The sequence below is a fragment of the Clarias gariepinus genome, chromosome 1 (assembly GCF_024256425.1).
Source record: "Clarias gariepinus isolate MV-2021 ecotype Netherlands chromosome 1, CGAR_prim_01v2, whole genome shotgun sequence".
NCBI classification, from domain to species: domain Eukaryota; kingdom Metazoa; phylum Chordata; class Actinopteri; order Siluriformes; family Clariidae; genus Clarias; species Clarias gariepinus.
The window spans coordinates 1896085-1912500 of record NC_071100.1 but is presented as its reverse complement, the minus strand read 5'-3'; the positions used below and the strand labels follow the sequence as shown (position 1 = coordinate 1912500).

At 41.0% G+C, this 16416-nt stretch overlaps 1 protein-coding gene across 2 annotated transcripts in view; it reads left to right on the top strand.

Annotated features, from left to right (window-relative positions):
* Positions 1-14679, top strand: part of wnt9a (wingless-type MMTV integration site family, member 9A) — a 23023-nt gene extending 8344 nt beyond the window's left edge. Inside the window, exons 2-5 of one of the 2 annotated variants that reach the window (XM_053505284.1) lie at positions 8335-8594; positions 8862-9124; positions 9844-9888; positions 13127-14679. In XM_053505284.1, the coding sequence (XP_053361259.1) occupies positions 8335-8594; positions 8862-9124; positions 9844-9888; positions 13127-13594 (1036 nt within the window). In that variant the 3' untranslated portion in view covers positions 13595-14679. The remainder of the gene's footprint in view (positions 1-8334; positions 8595-8861; positions 9125-9843; positions 9889-13126) is intronic. The other variant, XM_053505293.1, reaches the window with a different exon arrangement.
* Positions 14680-16416: the final 1737 nt, after the last annotated feature.

Below are 16416 nucleotides of genomic sequence, written 5' to 3'. Positions count from 1 at the left end.
GGTAATGCAGCAAAACCCTCACGCATCCAGTTCGATAAAGAGCTAGTTAGGTACGTTAGTAAGTCTAATAAGTTAACTTGTGTTTGCTATTAATGGCTAATATTAGGCTCTAGCTAGCAGTGAAGTATATTTGTCTACGGTAGAGCGTGTTAGGGTGGGGTAGAGTGTGGTAATGTCAACAGCTCTTGTGGAATGTTCCCGGTCTGCAGGGGTCAGGACATACCAAAAAGTGCTCCAAGGAAGGAAAACCGGTGAAGTGGCGACAGGGTCCTGGGTGACCAAGGCTAATTTGATGCACGTGGGGAGTGCCGCCTGGCATGTGTAGTCTAATTCAATAGAAGAGCTGCTGTAGCTTAAAAGTGAAGGTTGGTTCTGATAGAAAGGGGTCAGAACATACAGTTTGTTGCGTATGGAGCCTCATAACTGAAGAGCAGCCAGGGTGCCTATGCTGAACTGGGTCCTTCACTACTACCATGGGTATGTGAGCATCAGAACTGGACCACGGAGTAATAGAAGACAGTGGTCTGATGAGTCACGTTTTTATCATATGAGAAACCTGGGTTAGAAATGGATGCACTGTGAAGAAAGTGTGTGGGCGAAGTCAGTGTCATCCTCTAGGAGATGTCCTGCTGGGAAAACTTGGGTCTTGCACTTCATGTGTTAAGTTACTCTGACACATACCACCCATCTAAACACTGTTAGAGACCGAGTTACAGCCCATTCACCCTCTTTCAGTGCAAATAATGCATGCTGACATAGTGAACACGTTGTTCAGGAACGGAGGAACATGACAACTAATTCCAAACCTTGAAGCTCCCCAAATCTCAATCCGATTAAAGATCTGTGGGAATTGCTGGACAAGGAAGTCTGATCCATGGGGGTCTGACCCCACAACATACAGGACTTAAAGGTTCTGCTGATAACGTCTTGGTTGCAGATACAACTGACACACACACACACACACACACACACACACACACACACACACACACACACCGTGGTGTCGGTGATTAATGCAATGTCTGTGTGGCAGTGTTCTTTACCCTTTTTCTACTCCTGTCAGTTTGATCTCTCAGTATTGTTAGACATGGTATTGTCAGTACTGCTAGCGCTTATGTCATCTGGAGTATTTTAAGGCCTTTAACGGGCGTTAAGTTTTTGGATAAACAAACGCGCTCTGAACGTCCAAGACGTTTATGTTGCGTTTTGTAGCGGCACTCGATTGACTTCTACAGCCTGCAGCCCAAATTGTAGTTTGTGTTAACCTGTCGGGAACTGGATATGAAAGTCCGCTGCTACCGGGTTCACTCTCTGACTGCACAACGTCAGATCAAAGGAAGTTTTTTTGTGGTTTATAAAGAAATGCGAACATTTCCGCGTAATTTGTTCAACAATAATTTTTTTTTATTTTGTCTTTTTCCGCATTTCCCTATGTATAGCATGTAGGATCATGGGATATATCCGGCCCTCCGAAGCGTAAAATGAACGCGAAGAAAGCGAACTAGAAGCGGTTTCCTTGCGTGCGTTGGCTTTTGAACGCCAAGAAAAAGCTGCATGCAATGTTAATATTCATAGAACATTAGTGTTAGTGTTTTTGGTATTGGTACTGTTGCATTTTACTGCTTATATTGTCTGTATTGAGGGTGTCAGTATTTGCAATGTTAGCATTTGGTGTTAATTTTATTGATGTTAGTGGCAATGTTAGGATTAGTAGTGCTGCTCTATAGTGTTTGTGTATATTGACAGTGTTATGCTTTAGTGTTATTATTATTCACAGTGTCAGTATTGTTAGTGTCATGCTATAGTGTTGGTGTTGTCAGTATTTTTCACTGTAAGTATTGGTAGTGTTGCATTTTACTTTATTCCCAGAGTTTACAGCTGTGTAATACAGCAGAGTAAAACAGAGTGACACATGTCGCGTATGATCGTAGCCAGGGGTTGAGTGTGATAGATATACAGTAATATGTGGACGAGTTACAGTTTTTACAGAGGAGTGTTGTAGGGTTTAATGGCTCCTGGAGGAAACGCTCCCCTGTTGTGATCAGTCATGGGCTGAACATGCTTCTCTGATCAGCACATTGTGTATTGGGTAAGAAGGATCATCCTGGACTGAGTGTACTTTAGACAGCATCCTTGTTGCATCCTCCTCCCAGTAGCACAAATTGATAGTTATATTAATCTGCCCTACAGTATTTTACCAATTTCTCTCTACCTTCTTTTTTATGGTTTCTATAGTTTTAAATAGTTGTAGCAAACATATAGGAAAGTTTTATCTGTACTATGTAGAGTTTATTTTTACAGGTAACATTTCCTGACATGCTGGTTTTTTTATGTTATCAGAGTACAATCCCTATTGCTTTAGCGGTGGTAGCACATTTTGACAGATTGATTTAATGTTATTCATCAATACTACTCAACTGTTAAGTTAACCGTGCGAATGAACATAAACTCACATGTTGCTTGGAGAATTAGGAAGGAATGTATGGGCGGGGTGCTAAAGCAAATGATGATGTACAGTATTTGTGGTTTGTCCTTGCATGGCTAGCAGAGACTGATGGGTAGGATGAGTTTATAGAGTACAGACCATTCTGATTCATTTGTCCAGTCTGTTATTATGAAGACACCTTCACGAAGCATGAAGCCACCTTCATGCTACAGCCCCCAACAGACCACCGAATAAAAGATGACAACATACCAAGACACTTTATTGTCTAAATGGACTCCATATATATATATATATATATATATAGTTTTATTTTATGTATAGCCAACTATGTTTGTATCAAATGTTTGTTAGATACTCTATATACTATATTGGCAAAATGTAACATTCAATTCTTAATCCATATGTTTAAATATGATGGTGGTCCATCCTTTGCAGTTATAACAGCTTCAACTCTTTGCAGTTTCAACTCTTCTGAGAAGGCTTTCCACAAGGTTTAGGTGTGTGTTTATGGGAATTTTATTTTTTTTTCTCCCAGAAGTGCATTTGTGAGGTCAGACACTGATGTAAGACGAGAAGGCCTGGCTCGCAGTCTCCGCTCTAATTCATCCCAAAGGTCTTCTATCTGGTTAAGGTCAGGGCTATGTGCAGGCCAGTCAAGTTCTTCCACACTAAACTCGCTCATCCAAGTCTGTATGGACTTCGCTTTGTGCACTGGTGCGCAGTCATTTTGGGACCAGACTGTTTTCCACAAAGTTGGGAGCATGAAATTGTCCGAAATGCCTTGGTATTCTGAAGCATTAAGAATTCCTAGCAAAGGGGCTAAACCCAATGTCTGAATAATTCCAATTCGACTGCACATTAGTGCACAAGGCAAGGTCCATAAGGACATGGATGAGCCGGGCTTTCTTATCCAAGATCAGTGTCTGACCTCACAGGTGTGCTTCTGGAAGAATGGTCATAAACACACTCCTAAACCTTGTGGGAAGCCTTCCCAGAAGAGTTTAAGGTTTAAGCTCTTATAGCTACAAAGAGGTGGGTCCAATATCATATTAAACCCTATGGATTATAAATTGGATGTGACTCAAGTTCATATGCATGTGAGGGCAGGCGAGCGAATACTTTTGAAAATATAGGGTATATATACAACACACAAACACACATACACACACACCTCTACTCAGATGTCATTAAAATCAGGGTGAGCGAACAGCCAAGAACCCAAAACTTTCCTATCATGCCCTGAGTGTGTTACCATGGCAACGTCTGTAACATTACCACGAGAGAGGAGGGACATGGCTGAGATAAATATCGCTCCTGTTCACTTCCATTTTTGCAGGGAGACACAAATCCACTTGTAAGGGATTGTGGGAAATTAAGCAACCAGAAAAGCTCTTCTATCTAGTGCGTGTGTGTGTGTCTGTGTATGTTATCTGTGTGTCTTCTGTGTGTAATGACATCAGGCTGCGATTTTCAGAGCTCAGTCACTGTCTATACTTAACACCTCTGCAGTAGGCGTAAACGTGTGTGTTTGTGTGTGTGTGTGTGTGTGTGTGTTGTGAAGCAGATTTGGCGTAAGAGCATCACTTGTGATTGCGTTTACGCTGCTCAGTTATTCATCATCAACTCAACGCAATATTTTCCACATGACTGGTCTGAGAGACACTCATTTTTAGAACAGCTCGCCAGTCTGGGCTTGGGGACTGGGCTGTGGTCACTTTCACTTGGTTGACCATCTTGGTACCTGCTCGAGGAGACGACAGGTCTCAGTGGATTGAACTCAGCTGTGGAATTACTTTACAAAAGTTCTAACATTGGTTCTCTGATTAAAGAACTGAGATGTTCAAGTTCAAAACTTCAAACTAAATTAGCAAAATGCTAAATATAAAGTCTACAATATGTAGTAATAGGTTCAAGAAAGGATCGATGATTCTGGGTGAAATTTAAGTGACCTGTTCACACTGCGGGTGAAATAAGGACTTCTCTCATTATTGTGAGTCCAGTCCCTGTACCTGATCACTTTCAGAGGAATGTTTTCGTTCCTTTGTTTGTTTCGACTCACAGTGACCTATGAAGCATTTAAGCATAAAAACCATCGAACTTAAGGCATGAACCAGTAAGAAACAGGTGCAGATGATGACAGATGATCAGATTAGTATACTGCAGGTGCTGAATGCCGAGTGGTTGGAAAAGACAAGAGTGGGAATGAGGTTGCTGCTGAGGTTGTTACATAAACAACCAGTTTTTACATTTTCATTTCTTTTTACTTTACAGGCTGTTGCAGTAAAACATTTGCTTTCATTTCTTCCATTTCATCTTCATCATTTATTTTTATATGAAGCAATGAGAGTGGTCAGACGTTTGCACAGGACTATATGACTCAAATGTGTTGCTTTTTGTCATAGCAGTGTGAACAGCAGAAAAGTGTTTCAGTCTAATTCGAACTCTGATTCAACTTTTCGTCCCTTTTCTGAATGGTCATAAACACATACCTCACTTTGACTGGACCTCAGGAACATTTGAAAAGATACTGCTGTCTAGGACTTCAGGAGGACTTGAGGTTTTTCCAGGAATCTGCGGAAAAAAAAAAAGATGTTCACATTAAATCTTAAACCTGCTTTATTGTCCACTGTAACTTGAAATCCTTAGCAAATGATCAGAATAGTTCTGATTAGTGATTAGTGAAATCACATGCCGTTCCCTCCTTCCCTCTTACATAAGCTGATATTTTGAGGTGACTAAAACCGAACTCAAAGAAGAGGCACACTTTCTCTCACCTGTACATTCTCGAGTCTGTGGCATTATGGGTAAAGAGGTAAATCTCCGCGAGTGGGAGGGAACTTTTCGCCGGAGGGCGTAGGGATTAGCGGATCTCTGCATTTGAAACGGCTCCGGTTCTACTGCCGCTTTTGTGCTGCAGATATATGATGAACGTCATGTAGAAAGAACGAGCAGAAGAAAGACGCCTCGATCCTCTTTTTGTTCTCAGGTTCTCGCTTCAGGGTGTGAGCACATCGCGGCACGAACAAAATACACATTACTCGCAGTTGAGGATTAAATGCACAGCTGCTTGCAACATGCAGTTATAAAAGAGAACTTATAAATCTTTACTGACAAAAACAAATGCTTGACTGATATATATTTTTATTTAAATACAGTAAGCATGAAGAGAGATATTAACATTGTCATGTCCATTTTGACCCTGTTCCATCTCCTTTATCAATGCAGGCATGGACTGACCGCTACAAGTTCAGGATTTTTATATATTTCTTGTTATTATAACATGAAAAACACCTTGAACTTAAAGGCATTCATCATGCGTGTTATTCTCTTACAGAACGTTCCTCGTCTACCTTCCCTTTTAAAAATATATGCCTGTAACCTTGCATCCCCCCAAACCCCCAAGTTGTGACTTGCCCATTTTCCACTTTGAAATTTGTCCCTGTTGTCAAAGCACAGGAGAAAAGCAAACATCTTTTTTCAGGGATAGAGGGGAAAGAATGTACAATTTCCTCAAGCGTAGACACATGCATTATGTCCAGTGGGCCTTGCTTCCAAAGTGGACCACGACAGACGGCTGGAGAAGCGTCAGACACGCCCACCATGTCCACTAAAAAGTAATCACATACCTTCATTCAACATGCCAAAGGAGAAAAATAAATGGTCCTGCAAGACCCACCTTGTGCGATAGCAAAAGCGAGTCGCCAAATGGAGAAATATTAGCGTTATATCCTAAGACTTTATCGGAGAAGATAAGGAGCACAGCTACACAATCAATCCTTCCTCTTCATTTCATCAACTCATTAATTACTTTATTGTATTAGCAGCGTAAAGCTTTCACTTAAAACAAAGGCATCAATTTTTTTTTATTTGTCCAGTACTGATCTCAGATGTATGGAAACTGAGATAAACCAGACACACCTCAATGTAGAGGAATAATACAATTAAATAAAAAAACAATAAGACAATTAGAGCCCTATAAACTAGCTGACCCTGCGCTCTGACCGCAGTTACGCTGGAATATGTGAAGAAGGAATTTCAATGTGCTGTAATGTATATGTGACAAATAGAGGCTTAACTTAATTGTTTTTCTTCCCTATCGCTCACACCCAATAAGTGCACAGTAATCCTGGTCTCAGCCAACCAGAACACAGTGGCCAGCCAACCTGGTATCAGCCAATCAGAACAGAGACCTGGACTGGTATAAGAGAGAAAACTTGCTGTTGAAACTAAAACATCTATTGTTGCTGCTATATTCGTAGGGCATAGTGTTAGGTTTAAGAAGACATGATAGGCTTTGTGTGTGTGTGTGTGTGTGTGTGTGTGTGTGTGTGAGAGAGAGAGAGATTCCCATAAACCAGTTTATCCACACAGCTGTGTGCTGGACGTGTAAAATTGACCCAGAATTACACATAATGAGCAAGAGGCGTGTTGTTGAAGTCAAGCTGGTCTGGAAAACCTCAGAATGCTGGTCAGGGTTTTATTGACACTCGCTCTAAAATAAACTGACACTGAGAGGTGTTAGGGCATTGTCTGCAGAGTTATGACCTGGTCGAGCGCCGCCTTCTGAAAAACGTCAAGATATATGAAGTTCTGTTGTGAGCAAAACTTCCTTTAGAAATCCTTTAGAAGTGACAGTATGATTAAAAAAGTAAGCCCGTGAACAGTAATACATTCTCTTCATTAGCTTGGAGATCATTCATATTGGTGTCCATTTACCTTGTACATGAAGTTGCATCAAGGCTAATGAAGTTATCACGTAAGAAAATTCACATATTTAAACCTTTTGACATGCTAGAGCATGGCAAAGCAACAGATGGCTGTTGGATATTCCAGTGAGCAACACTTGGTGAGATAGATTAAGATTATTTCACATTATGTCATATGTACCTTTGCTTAGGGTTTAGTGCCTTGCTCGAGGGCTCAACAATGGCAGCATTCAAGGGCTAGGCCTTGAACACCCAAAATTCCCATCAGTAACCAAGAGCCTTAACCGTCTGGCCCACCACTGTCCAATAATGCATATGATGTATGCATACTCTGTTGTGCAGCATAAAGTGTCCGGATAAGAAAGTGACAGCGAGTTAATAAGTAGTTTAGTAATATTAGACCTTCTAAAGAAAAAATGTAATCGGGAAGAAAAAAGTAGAGATTGTCGGTGCCGCCAATAGTTATCAAACTCATATATAGGTTTATTATGGCTAACAATGCTAGGATACAAGGGTTTCATCATTGTGGCCCAGGTTCAACTCAGGGATTTGACTCCAGTCATATCTGGTACTAGACTTAAAAGTTTGGTGCAATTTAACTTCAGTCTATAGAGGACACTTTTCCGAAATAATGGGCTTATTAGTGTGCACACTCACCTAGCTATTGGTTTGTGTGCCGGCCACTTGTTTCTGTGTGTGTGTGTGTGTGTGTTTGTAAATGGTATGGGCTACATTCCTGCAGGTGAATAAGTGTAAAGAGGTGTATTAATGCTCGGTATTTTCTCCCACACACGGATTCCTACAACATGTTTGAACAGGGTATGCTCTTGGCTATTCAGCTTAACGCACTATTGTGCCATGTGTGTGCGTGTGTTGCCGTGTGTCTTAATCTAACAATTACACTTCTCACACTCTATTGAAGCATTCTGATTGGCTGTGAGCAGGACAGACGATAATTACACACAGTAAATACAAGCAATAAAAAGGGTACAAGTGTTCCCGTCTGGATGAGATGAGACAGATTATTGTCTAAACCATGTCACAATTACATATTACCCATAATGCTCTGGATTACAGCATAGGTCCTAAATAGTGGTTTTGGGCCACAGGCACACCTAACAGATAATTTGAAGACTTTACAGAAATAGAAAAACATCTTTTCTTCTTCTTTTTTACGTTCAGGCTGACGGGAAATGAGCCACTGTCCATCCTACCTCTGAGCTTCCAGCCTGAGGACGGACCAGCGAGGGCACACTATAAACTCTGCGACCGTCTCAAATTGGAAAAGAAGCAGCGCAGGATGTGCAGACGAGACCCGGGTGTGGCCGAGACGCTCATGGAGGCCATCAGCCTCAGCGCCCTTGAGTGTCAATACCAGTTCCGTTTTGAGAGGTGGAACTGCACATTAGAGGGGCGCTACAGAGCAAACATTTTAAAAAGAGGTAAGCGTCCAGGCTTGGTTTAGACTGGCTGAGAGCTGTACTGTGTTGAAAACAATAAGGCAGATAATTTCCCACTCTTACTGTTTTACTTGTTTCCCAATCCAGGGTGTTTCTATACTGTTCTATTCTCCAGATACCTCAGTTGGTTTAAATCAATTTTAGCTAAATTTGAAGGAATGCAATGTAACTATGTGACATATATGTTGTGGCCAGTTCCTTGGCCACAAACTCAGCAGGACCTGACAGCCAGTGTGTGTATGTGTTCAGGTTTTAAAGAGACAGCGTTCCTCTATGCAATCTCCTCAGCCGGTTTGACCCATGCCATGGCTAAGGCATGCAGCGCGGGACGAATGGAACGCTGCACCTGTGACGAGGCTCCTGACCTGGAGAACCGAAAGGCCTGGCAGTGGGGTGGCTGTGGAGACAACCTCAAATATAGCAACAAGTTTGTCAAGGACTTTTTGGGCAAGAGGTCCAACAAGGACCTGCGTGCCCGTGTCGACATGCACAACAGCCACGTTGGCATGAAGGTAGGTGTCGACTTGACAAAGATTTACATTTAAGGGTCATCTCTGCATCTTAGCACCTGACTAGGCATATTTTCAGTCAATACCTCAGATCTGTGTTGAGAGCATTAGTGCTCAGATGACACAGGCTGACACACTTAGCAAGAATGTTGCTACACTACCGCTGACTAGGCTGGTAATGTCGGGATATAAAATGACCTGTAAAGAATGTTCTGGTTAGTCATCTTAATAACATGAGTTACTACAAAGTCCTATGTCACCATGTACTCAGGCATAACGGGTAGAAGATTCAAGGATAATAGACTTGTTGGGGACATCTTCAGGGATGGAGATTTATCAGAGATGATTTCACTACTAGAGACTTATTCTGTGTTTTCAGGACTAGAGACTTATTGAGGATGTCTTTAGGACTAGGGACTTATTGGGATGTCCTTAGGTCTAGTGGATTGTGGATGTCTTTAATTAGAGAGTTATTATTGATATCGTCAAGATGATTATCTGGGATGTCTTCAGGACTAGAGACTTTAGGTGATTTTTTTTCAGGATTAGAGCCCTATTGGAGATGTCTTTTTAGAGGACTAAAGAGTTATTAGAGACATCTTCAGCACTAGAGGCTTATCACATATGTCTTTAAGACTAGAGACTTAATAGGGATGTCTTCAGGACTAAGCATTCATTGCCTGCTCAGGACTAGCGACCTAATGGGGATTTTCCTTGACTAGGGGCATATTGGCAACATCCTCAGGATGTCTTCAAGACTTTATACTGTAAGTACTACATGCGTCCACCCCAGATTACTCATAGTAAAGACACCTTGATGACAACCCAAAGACCTCTTAAAGAGTTTTAAGTTTTAAAGGTCTTCTCCGGAGACCTAGACTGCAGTATTGTTGAATGGAAAGACTGAGTACTAATTATCACATAATTACCTATAAATGTGGTGAACTTTGATTATATATGTGACAAACTGCGGTGCTCGCTTGATTCTGCACCTCACACAACTCAGAATTATACGTAACTGAGTTTTGAACAAACTCTGTCCTATGTTTGTAACTCTTATGTAACTTCTAAACAGCTTAAGCCTGAGGTCCGAATACCAGCGTGCACAATTTCAGTATCAAATCCTCAGTGTGCACTGACCTCCACTCAGACCACAGCAGAGAAGCGTGTGAGATTGTGTTTTGAGACTCAGCCTCAGTGTGTTTGGGTTTAGAAGCTAATGAAATGCTATGCTTTTGTCTAATAATGTTAGGATGTCTGCACAAGCTGTAATGTGAGGTCATATGGCTCTGGCCATGTTCCAATAACGCAGTTATGTCTGTGTCCAGTGTCAGCTGCTTTACAAGGTCAACAATCAGCATGCTAAATTCCCGTACTTAAAGACTGGCAAGCGTCTAATTAATTTAGTCCAGTCTTTAATTCACCCATTTATTCAAGTGTACTGTACAGACGACCAGTGCTGCGTAACAGAGCAAGTGCGTGATATGTAGCCAAAATAAACGGCATGCCTGGCACAGTGTGTGTGTATGTGTGTATGTGTGTGTGTGTGTGTGGGGGGGGGGGGGTCTTTGGACTTGCTCGTATATTGTTGTTCAAGCATGAAAATAAATTACCCCAGTCTGGCTGAGGGAGCTCGTCCCACACTCGTTTCTCCACCACTCTGTCCATCCATCCGTCTCAGAGATAAAAGATTTACAGCACCATTCTGTTTTTCTTTTTTTCTTTTTCCCCACCATGTTTGGGGTCAGATCCCATATGGAGCGCAAAGCGTGGAATGTGCTGGCCTCGCTTTCCCCCCGAGTCTTCACGCTGACGGTTCACATTTCGCTTTCCATTGTGCTGCATGTGCAGCTTTTCCAAATCCACCTCACACACACACACACACACACACAGACACACACATACACATAGAAGAAGCACCTTCTCCCTAGTGTTTGTCTTAAAAGTTCATGTTCTCACGAAAATGTTGAAACACACCTTGTGGTTTCCGTCGTTCCGTTTCCCCCAGACCCAAGTGCACATTCTTGCTGTGGGAAACCAGAACACACGCTGTACTACGGCTTGCTAGCTAACACACTGACACGACTGACGTGACACCTCCAACTGGACGGATTTTACTGCTTAATGTCACTATATTGCACTTTATTGCCAGTTTGGGCCAGAAAGCCATTTTAAACGCATAAAAACTTTGAAATGGGTTTAAAGGTGTAAATAGTTTTAAACATAGCTTAAACTATGCTCAAGCTAAAGATGTAAGGCTTGTAGAGGACATGTCAAGATACCTGTGGAACAAGCTTTAGATGTGTAATTATTTTCACACCTCACACAATTAGATTCACACAAATAGACACAATTATTCGCCTAAAGGTCTTCTATGAGGGCAGGAACAGATTGTGTCTTAAAATGGGGGCAATCAACACAAATCTGACTACATGAAACACATAATTATGTGAACACTCTGTACCGCTCTGCCATAGCTAATAATGTGGAAGCTCAGACGGGAGGGTCGCTCTTGATATTGTCTCAAAGATATTAAAAATGTGTCTGTTGGCAAATCGCAAAACCACCCTGGTGCATACTGCCACCTACTTTACAGGAGAGTGTTGAACTTTACTTGGGAACAGAACTACATCGCTAAAGTAAAAGTTAACCATGTGTGTGAGTGTTTGCATAGGAAGCAACCGTGTACTCAAACATATATTAAGCATTAGTTCCAGTTGGTGCTTGTTTACAACCTTGTGCAATGAAGAATTAAAACATATTTTTCTTCCTAATTATTTTCCTGAGTCCTAAACCTCACCATCTCTTCATTCGGCAGTAATGGCTCTGTGTGCTAGAGCTCCGCGATGTTCTCATTGTTAGGCCCTTGAGCAAGGTCCTTAACCCTGTCTGCTCCAGGCACATCGTATAATGACTGACCCTGCGCTCTGACCCCAGCCTACTAACAAAACTCAGTAATGCAAAGAATAAAGGATTTTACTGTGCAGTAATTTGTATGTGACGAATAAAGGCTGAACTTAAAGGCTACGACATCATGCCTCACAGTATGAATACCTCTAAACAATCAGCTTCACCAGACAAGCCAAGTTTTACTATCACCTGGCTTTCGTCTAGCTTAAACAAAAAAAAATGAACGAAAAGAAAAACCTTTTAAAAAACTGGGCTGCACAAACTGATCTACTGACGGAGTTCAGAGGAATGCAATAATTGGCATAATTAGGTAAGAATGTAGCAGCGTGTTTTCCACTCCCAGTGTTCAGCTTCATCACCATCATCATCATCATCTTTAAATTATGTTCACCAGTGCTCACCAAAAATAATTTTGATCCATTGTAACCTGCAGAATGTCTCGAATGTTAAATTGTTTCTCAATGTGCACCTCGTAGTCTAACCGAGTTAGTTTGTCAGTGCCAGGGTTTTTGTCATACTCTATCTACACTTAATACATTAATCAGTTAGCTAGCAGTATGTTAGTAGGCGAGTAGTGTGTGTGTGTGTGTGTGTGTGTGTGTGTGTGTGTGTGTGTGTGTGTGTGAGACGACTTTTAATGTTAGATGTTGTTGTTGTTGTTGGTCTTTCGGCTGCTCCCGACAGCGGAATACCCAGTCCGCACTACAACTTGGCACAGGTTTTACGCCGGATACCCTTCCTGACGCAACCCACCCATTTTATTTCTGGGCTTGGGACCCGATGACTTTTAATGTTAGTTGTTATACACTGCATATTTAAAACACTACACACCCTGCGTTCACACTAAAATTGATTGATAAGTTTTACGAGAAGCAATGTTTTATCAATTTAGTTTATCAAATTTGTTTTATCAAAAGTGTCTGTATATCGCAGGATGAAACGAAACCATGGTTGTACAGTATGCTTGTTTAAATAGTAAAGAAGAAGCAATCGCAAGTTGCTTCGGTCTACTCTTTCTACAAAAGATAGCTCAGCTGGTTTAGCACCAGGTTGATTAAACTAAACATCTCTGTTGTTGTCTCTTCCCCTGCGCAGGTCATTAAGGCTGGCGTGGACACGACCTGTAAGTGCCATGGCGTGTCCGGCTCGTGTACGGTGCAGACGTGTTGGCGTCAGCTAGCACCGTTCCACAAGATCGGCATGGTGCTGAAGCAGCGCTATGAGGCGGCGCTCAAGGTGGCCAGTGCCACTAACCAGGCAAAAGGAGAAGGCGAGCCAGCCCACGCACCACCCCGCGCCCGAGCCGAGCCTTTCTCACGCACCTCTGACCTGCTGCACATTGAGGACTCGCCCAACTTTTGTCAGGCCAGCATGTACTCAGCGGGGACAGCAGCACGCAAGTGCCACAAGGACAAGAACTGCGACGCCATCTGCTGTGGACGTGGCCACAACACGCAGAGCCGTGTGCTAACCCGGCCGTGCCAATGCCAGGTGCGCTGGTGCTGCTACGTCGAGTGCAAGCAGTGCACGCAGAAAGAGGAGGTCTATACGTGCAAGGGGTAAAAACAAATACCCCTCACTAACAATCCCGCATGGACAACGAGGGTTTCTGAGCCTGACTGGAAAAAAGTGACGGATGCTCGTACACTTTGGGACCAAAATGGAGGGAGTGTAACTTTTTTTTTTTTTTTTTTTGGAGAAAATTATTTACAGTTGTGATGTTTTTTGTTGCTTTGACGCTCCGGAAACCTTCAGAAAATCAACCAGGAGAGAAAAAGTGGTCCATATCTAATAAGTGTGTGAGAGAGAGAGTTTTTATGTGTGTGTGTGTGTGTGTGAGTGTGTTTGCATGCTAGCATTATAAAATAAGGAAAAAAAAAAACCTACCGACAGGGGTGTGAGATTTGTTCGAGTAGCACATACCTTCCTCACCCATGCTACAGTGTGTATATGCACCGTGTACATAGCAGAAAGTGTATTATAGTTATTATATATATATATATATATATATATATATATATATATATATATACAGAGATAGAGATATATAGATTTATATATTCGCACCACTTATCATAAATATGTAAGAAACAGTTATAACCACTAGGCACGTCAAAATGCTGTTGTTCACTTCAGCGTGGAACAAGAAGCGAAACAGTGACAGGGCTTCAGGGGACTGATGAGATTGGTTTCCTCACACCGTCACTTCCATATAAACATATTAATCCTTTACGAATAAACCCTACACGTTTCCCTTTACGCTACGTGTACGCGACCTGGCTGCAGTGTGAGCTAAAACACTAGATAGCTTCAGCAAAAACTTCTCAACATCGTTAGCTTTAAGGTTAATGTAAAAGAGTAGACTGGACAATTTCATTTGTGCCCAAATGATCACTTTAAATAATCGTTTGATTCAGGGAATCTTCTGTAGAACCACTAATCATGTCATCCATCCCAGGGGTTTCACACACACACACACACACACACACACACACATCGAGGCGATGTCCCAAACGCTGGTGCGCACTCAACCACCTCTGTTTCATTCACACTTCAGTGTAGCGACTGTGTTACAACTAGCCAGCACTAGTAAAGACTTAGCTAACATGTCATAGCACTAGTAATGACTTTAAGCAGCTTCTGAGACATGAACGCTAGCATTTCTTTTAGATGCCTTATTCATATAGAAAAAAAATGCTACTGGCATTACTCAAAGCTAACGCTAATGTTAAAGATACAATCCGTTTCTTAGAAGAATTTTGTTTATAAAGAAGCATTTAAAGCTAAGCTTCTTTTAACACAAAGACGAGCATCTGAGACAAATGTTCATGCTTACGGTTCATGTTTAGCATTAACATAAATATTCAGGACACAACCTTACTAGCATAAATGTTAGCATTTCAGACAAAGCGTTTTAACATCAACTTTAGCATTTAGGACAAAGGTTTTATAGCATTTATGCTAGCATTAAGTACGCAACATTTTTAGCAAAAGCACTAGCATTTAAATTAAATATTCTCTTTTCTTTTGTTTTTTGAATGAAAGGATTTAAGACAACCCTTTTGTTTTAGCATGTATGGTAGAATTTATATTTCATGATTTTTTTAGCATAATTGAAAGTGTTTATGATAAAACCATTTTAGTATGTCAGCCTTTTTAGTCCTGAGTGTGATTTTAGACAAAGGCATTTAGCACGATGCAGTATTTTTAGCACAAATGCTAGTCTTTAGAATTAAGCTCTTTTAACATGAATGCTAGCATTTAAAACAAGGCTGTTTTTTGCAAATGCTTGCATTTAGGATAAAACATTTTGGCATGAATGGTAGAATTCATGCCAAAGCTTTTTAATTAGAATGCCAGTATTTAGGGCACAGCCTTATTTTTATAAAATCAATGCTAGCATTTATGGTGAAACCTTTTTAGCATTCAGGACACAGCCTTGTTAGCACAAGCGCTAGCATTTGGGACAAAGCCTCTATATTACTAGCATGCAAAAACTTCTATCTTTTAAAAAAATGTCATACTTAAAGAAAAAAGAACATTAATACACCGTTGTACATGTAACCTACAGGAAGTGTGTCAAGTTTAATAATTCTGACAACATCAATAAGGCATGCTATGTAACTACCAAGTGTTTGTGTGTTAGCTTGATAATTAAACCAGTTTATTGCTTGTATTAGAAATGAACAGGAACTATGCTAAAAGATTTAAACATCATTCACACACACACATACACCACGCTAACATTTACTTAGCTATATTCAATTAGGTATAATTAAGATAAACTTATACATGTATATCGCAAACATTTAAAAATAACTTTTGTACGTATTGTTTCAGTACAGTTGAACTACTGAATGAGAGACCCGCCCTTCGCCCCCCACCCCCACCCCAATCCCCTGTTAGCGATGCAGCACAGTAAGCGCACTGAAGCTTTCCCCATATTTAAAAATGTGTATTTATAAATGTATCTCTGGCTAAATAAAGTTGTAAATAGTTAACGGTTATTTTCCTGTGATGTAAAGTCGAAGGTGAGGCACATGCGCAGAGGCTCATCCCACTGCAAAACTCACAAAAGTCGCTAACAACGTGGCTATGCTAGTGTGGCTATTGTATATCAGCCACACACGCATATACGTATATGAATATAAATGTATACTAGCCAAAAAAGATAAAATTATATATATATATATATATATATATATATATATATATATATAGTTTTGCTAGCATGATCAACATTTTTCCCTTTTTTTCTCTACTAACTGACATGCTAATTCACAGCAGTGAAGTTGTATTAGCTTAGCTTCTGTTCATTCATTTAACTGAGACTCATAAGCAAACTTAAACATAGATGGCTAATATGTAAAAGCACTAAAATAGCT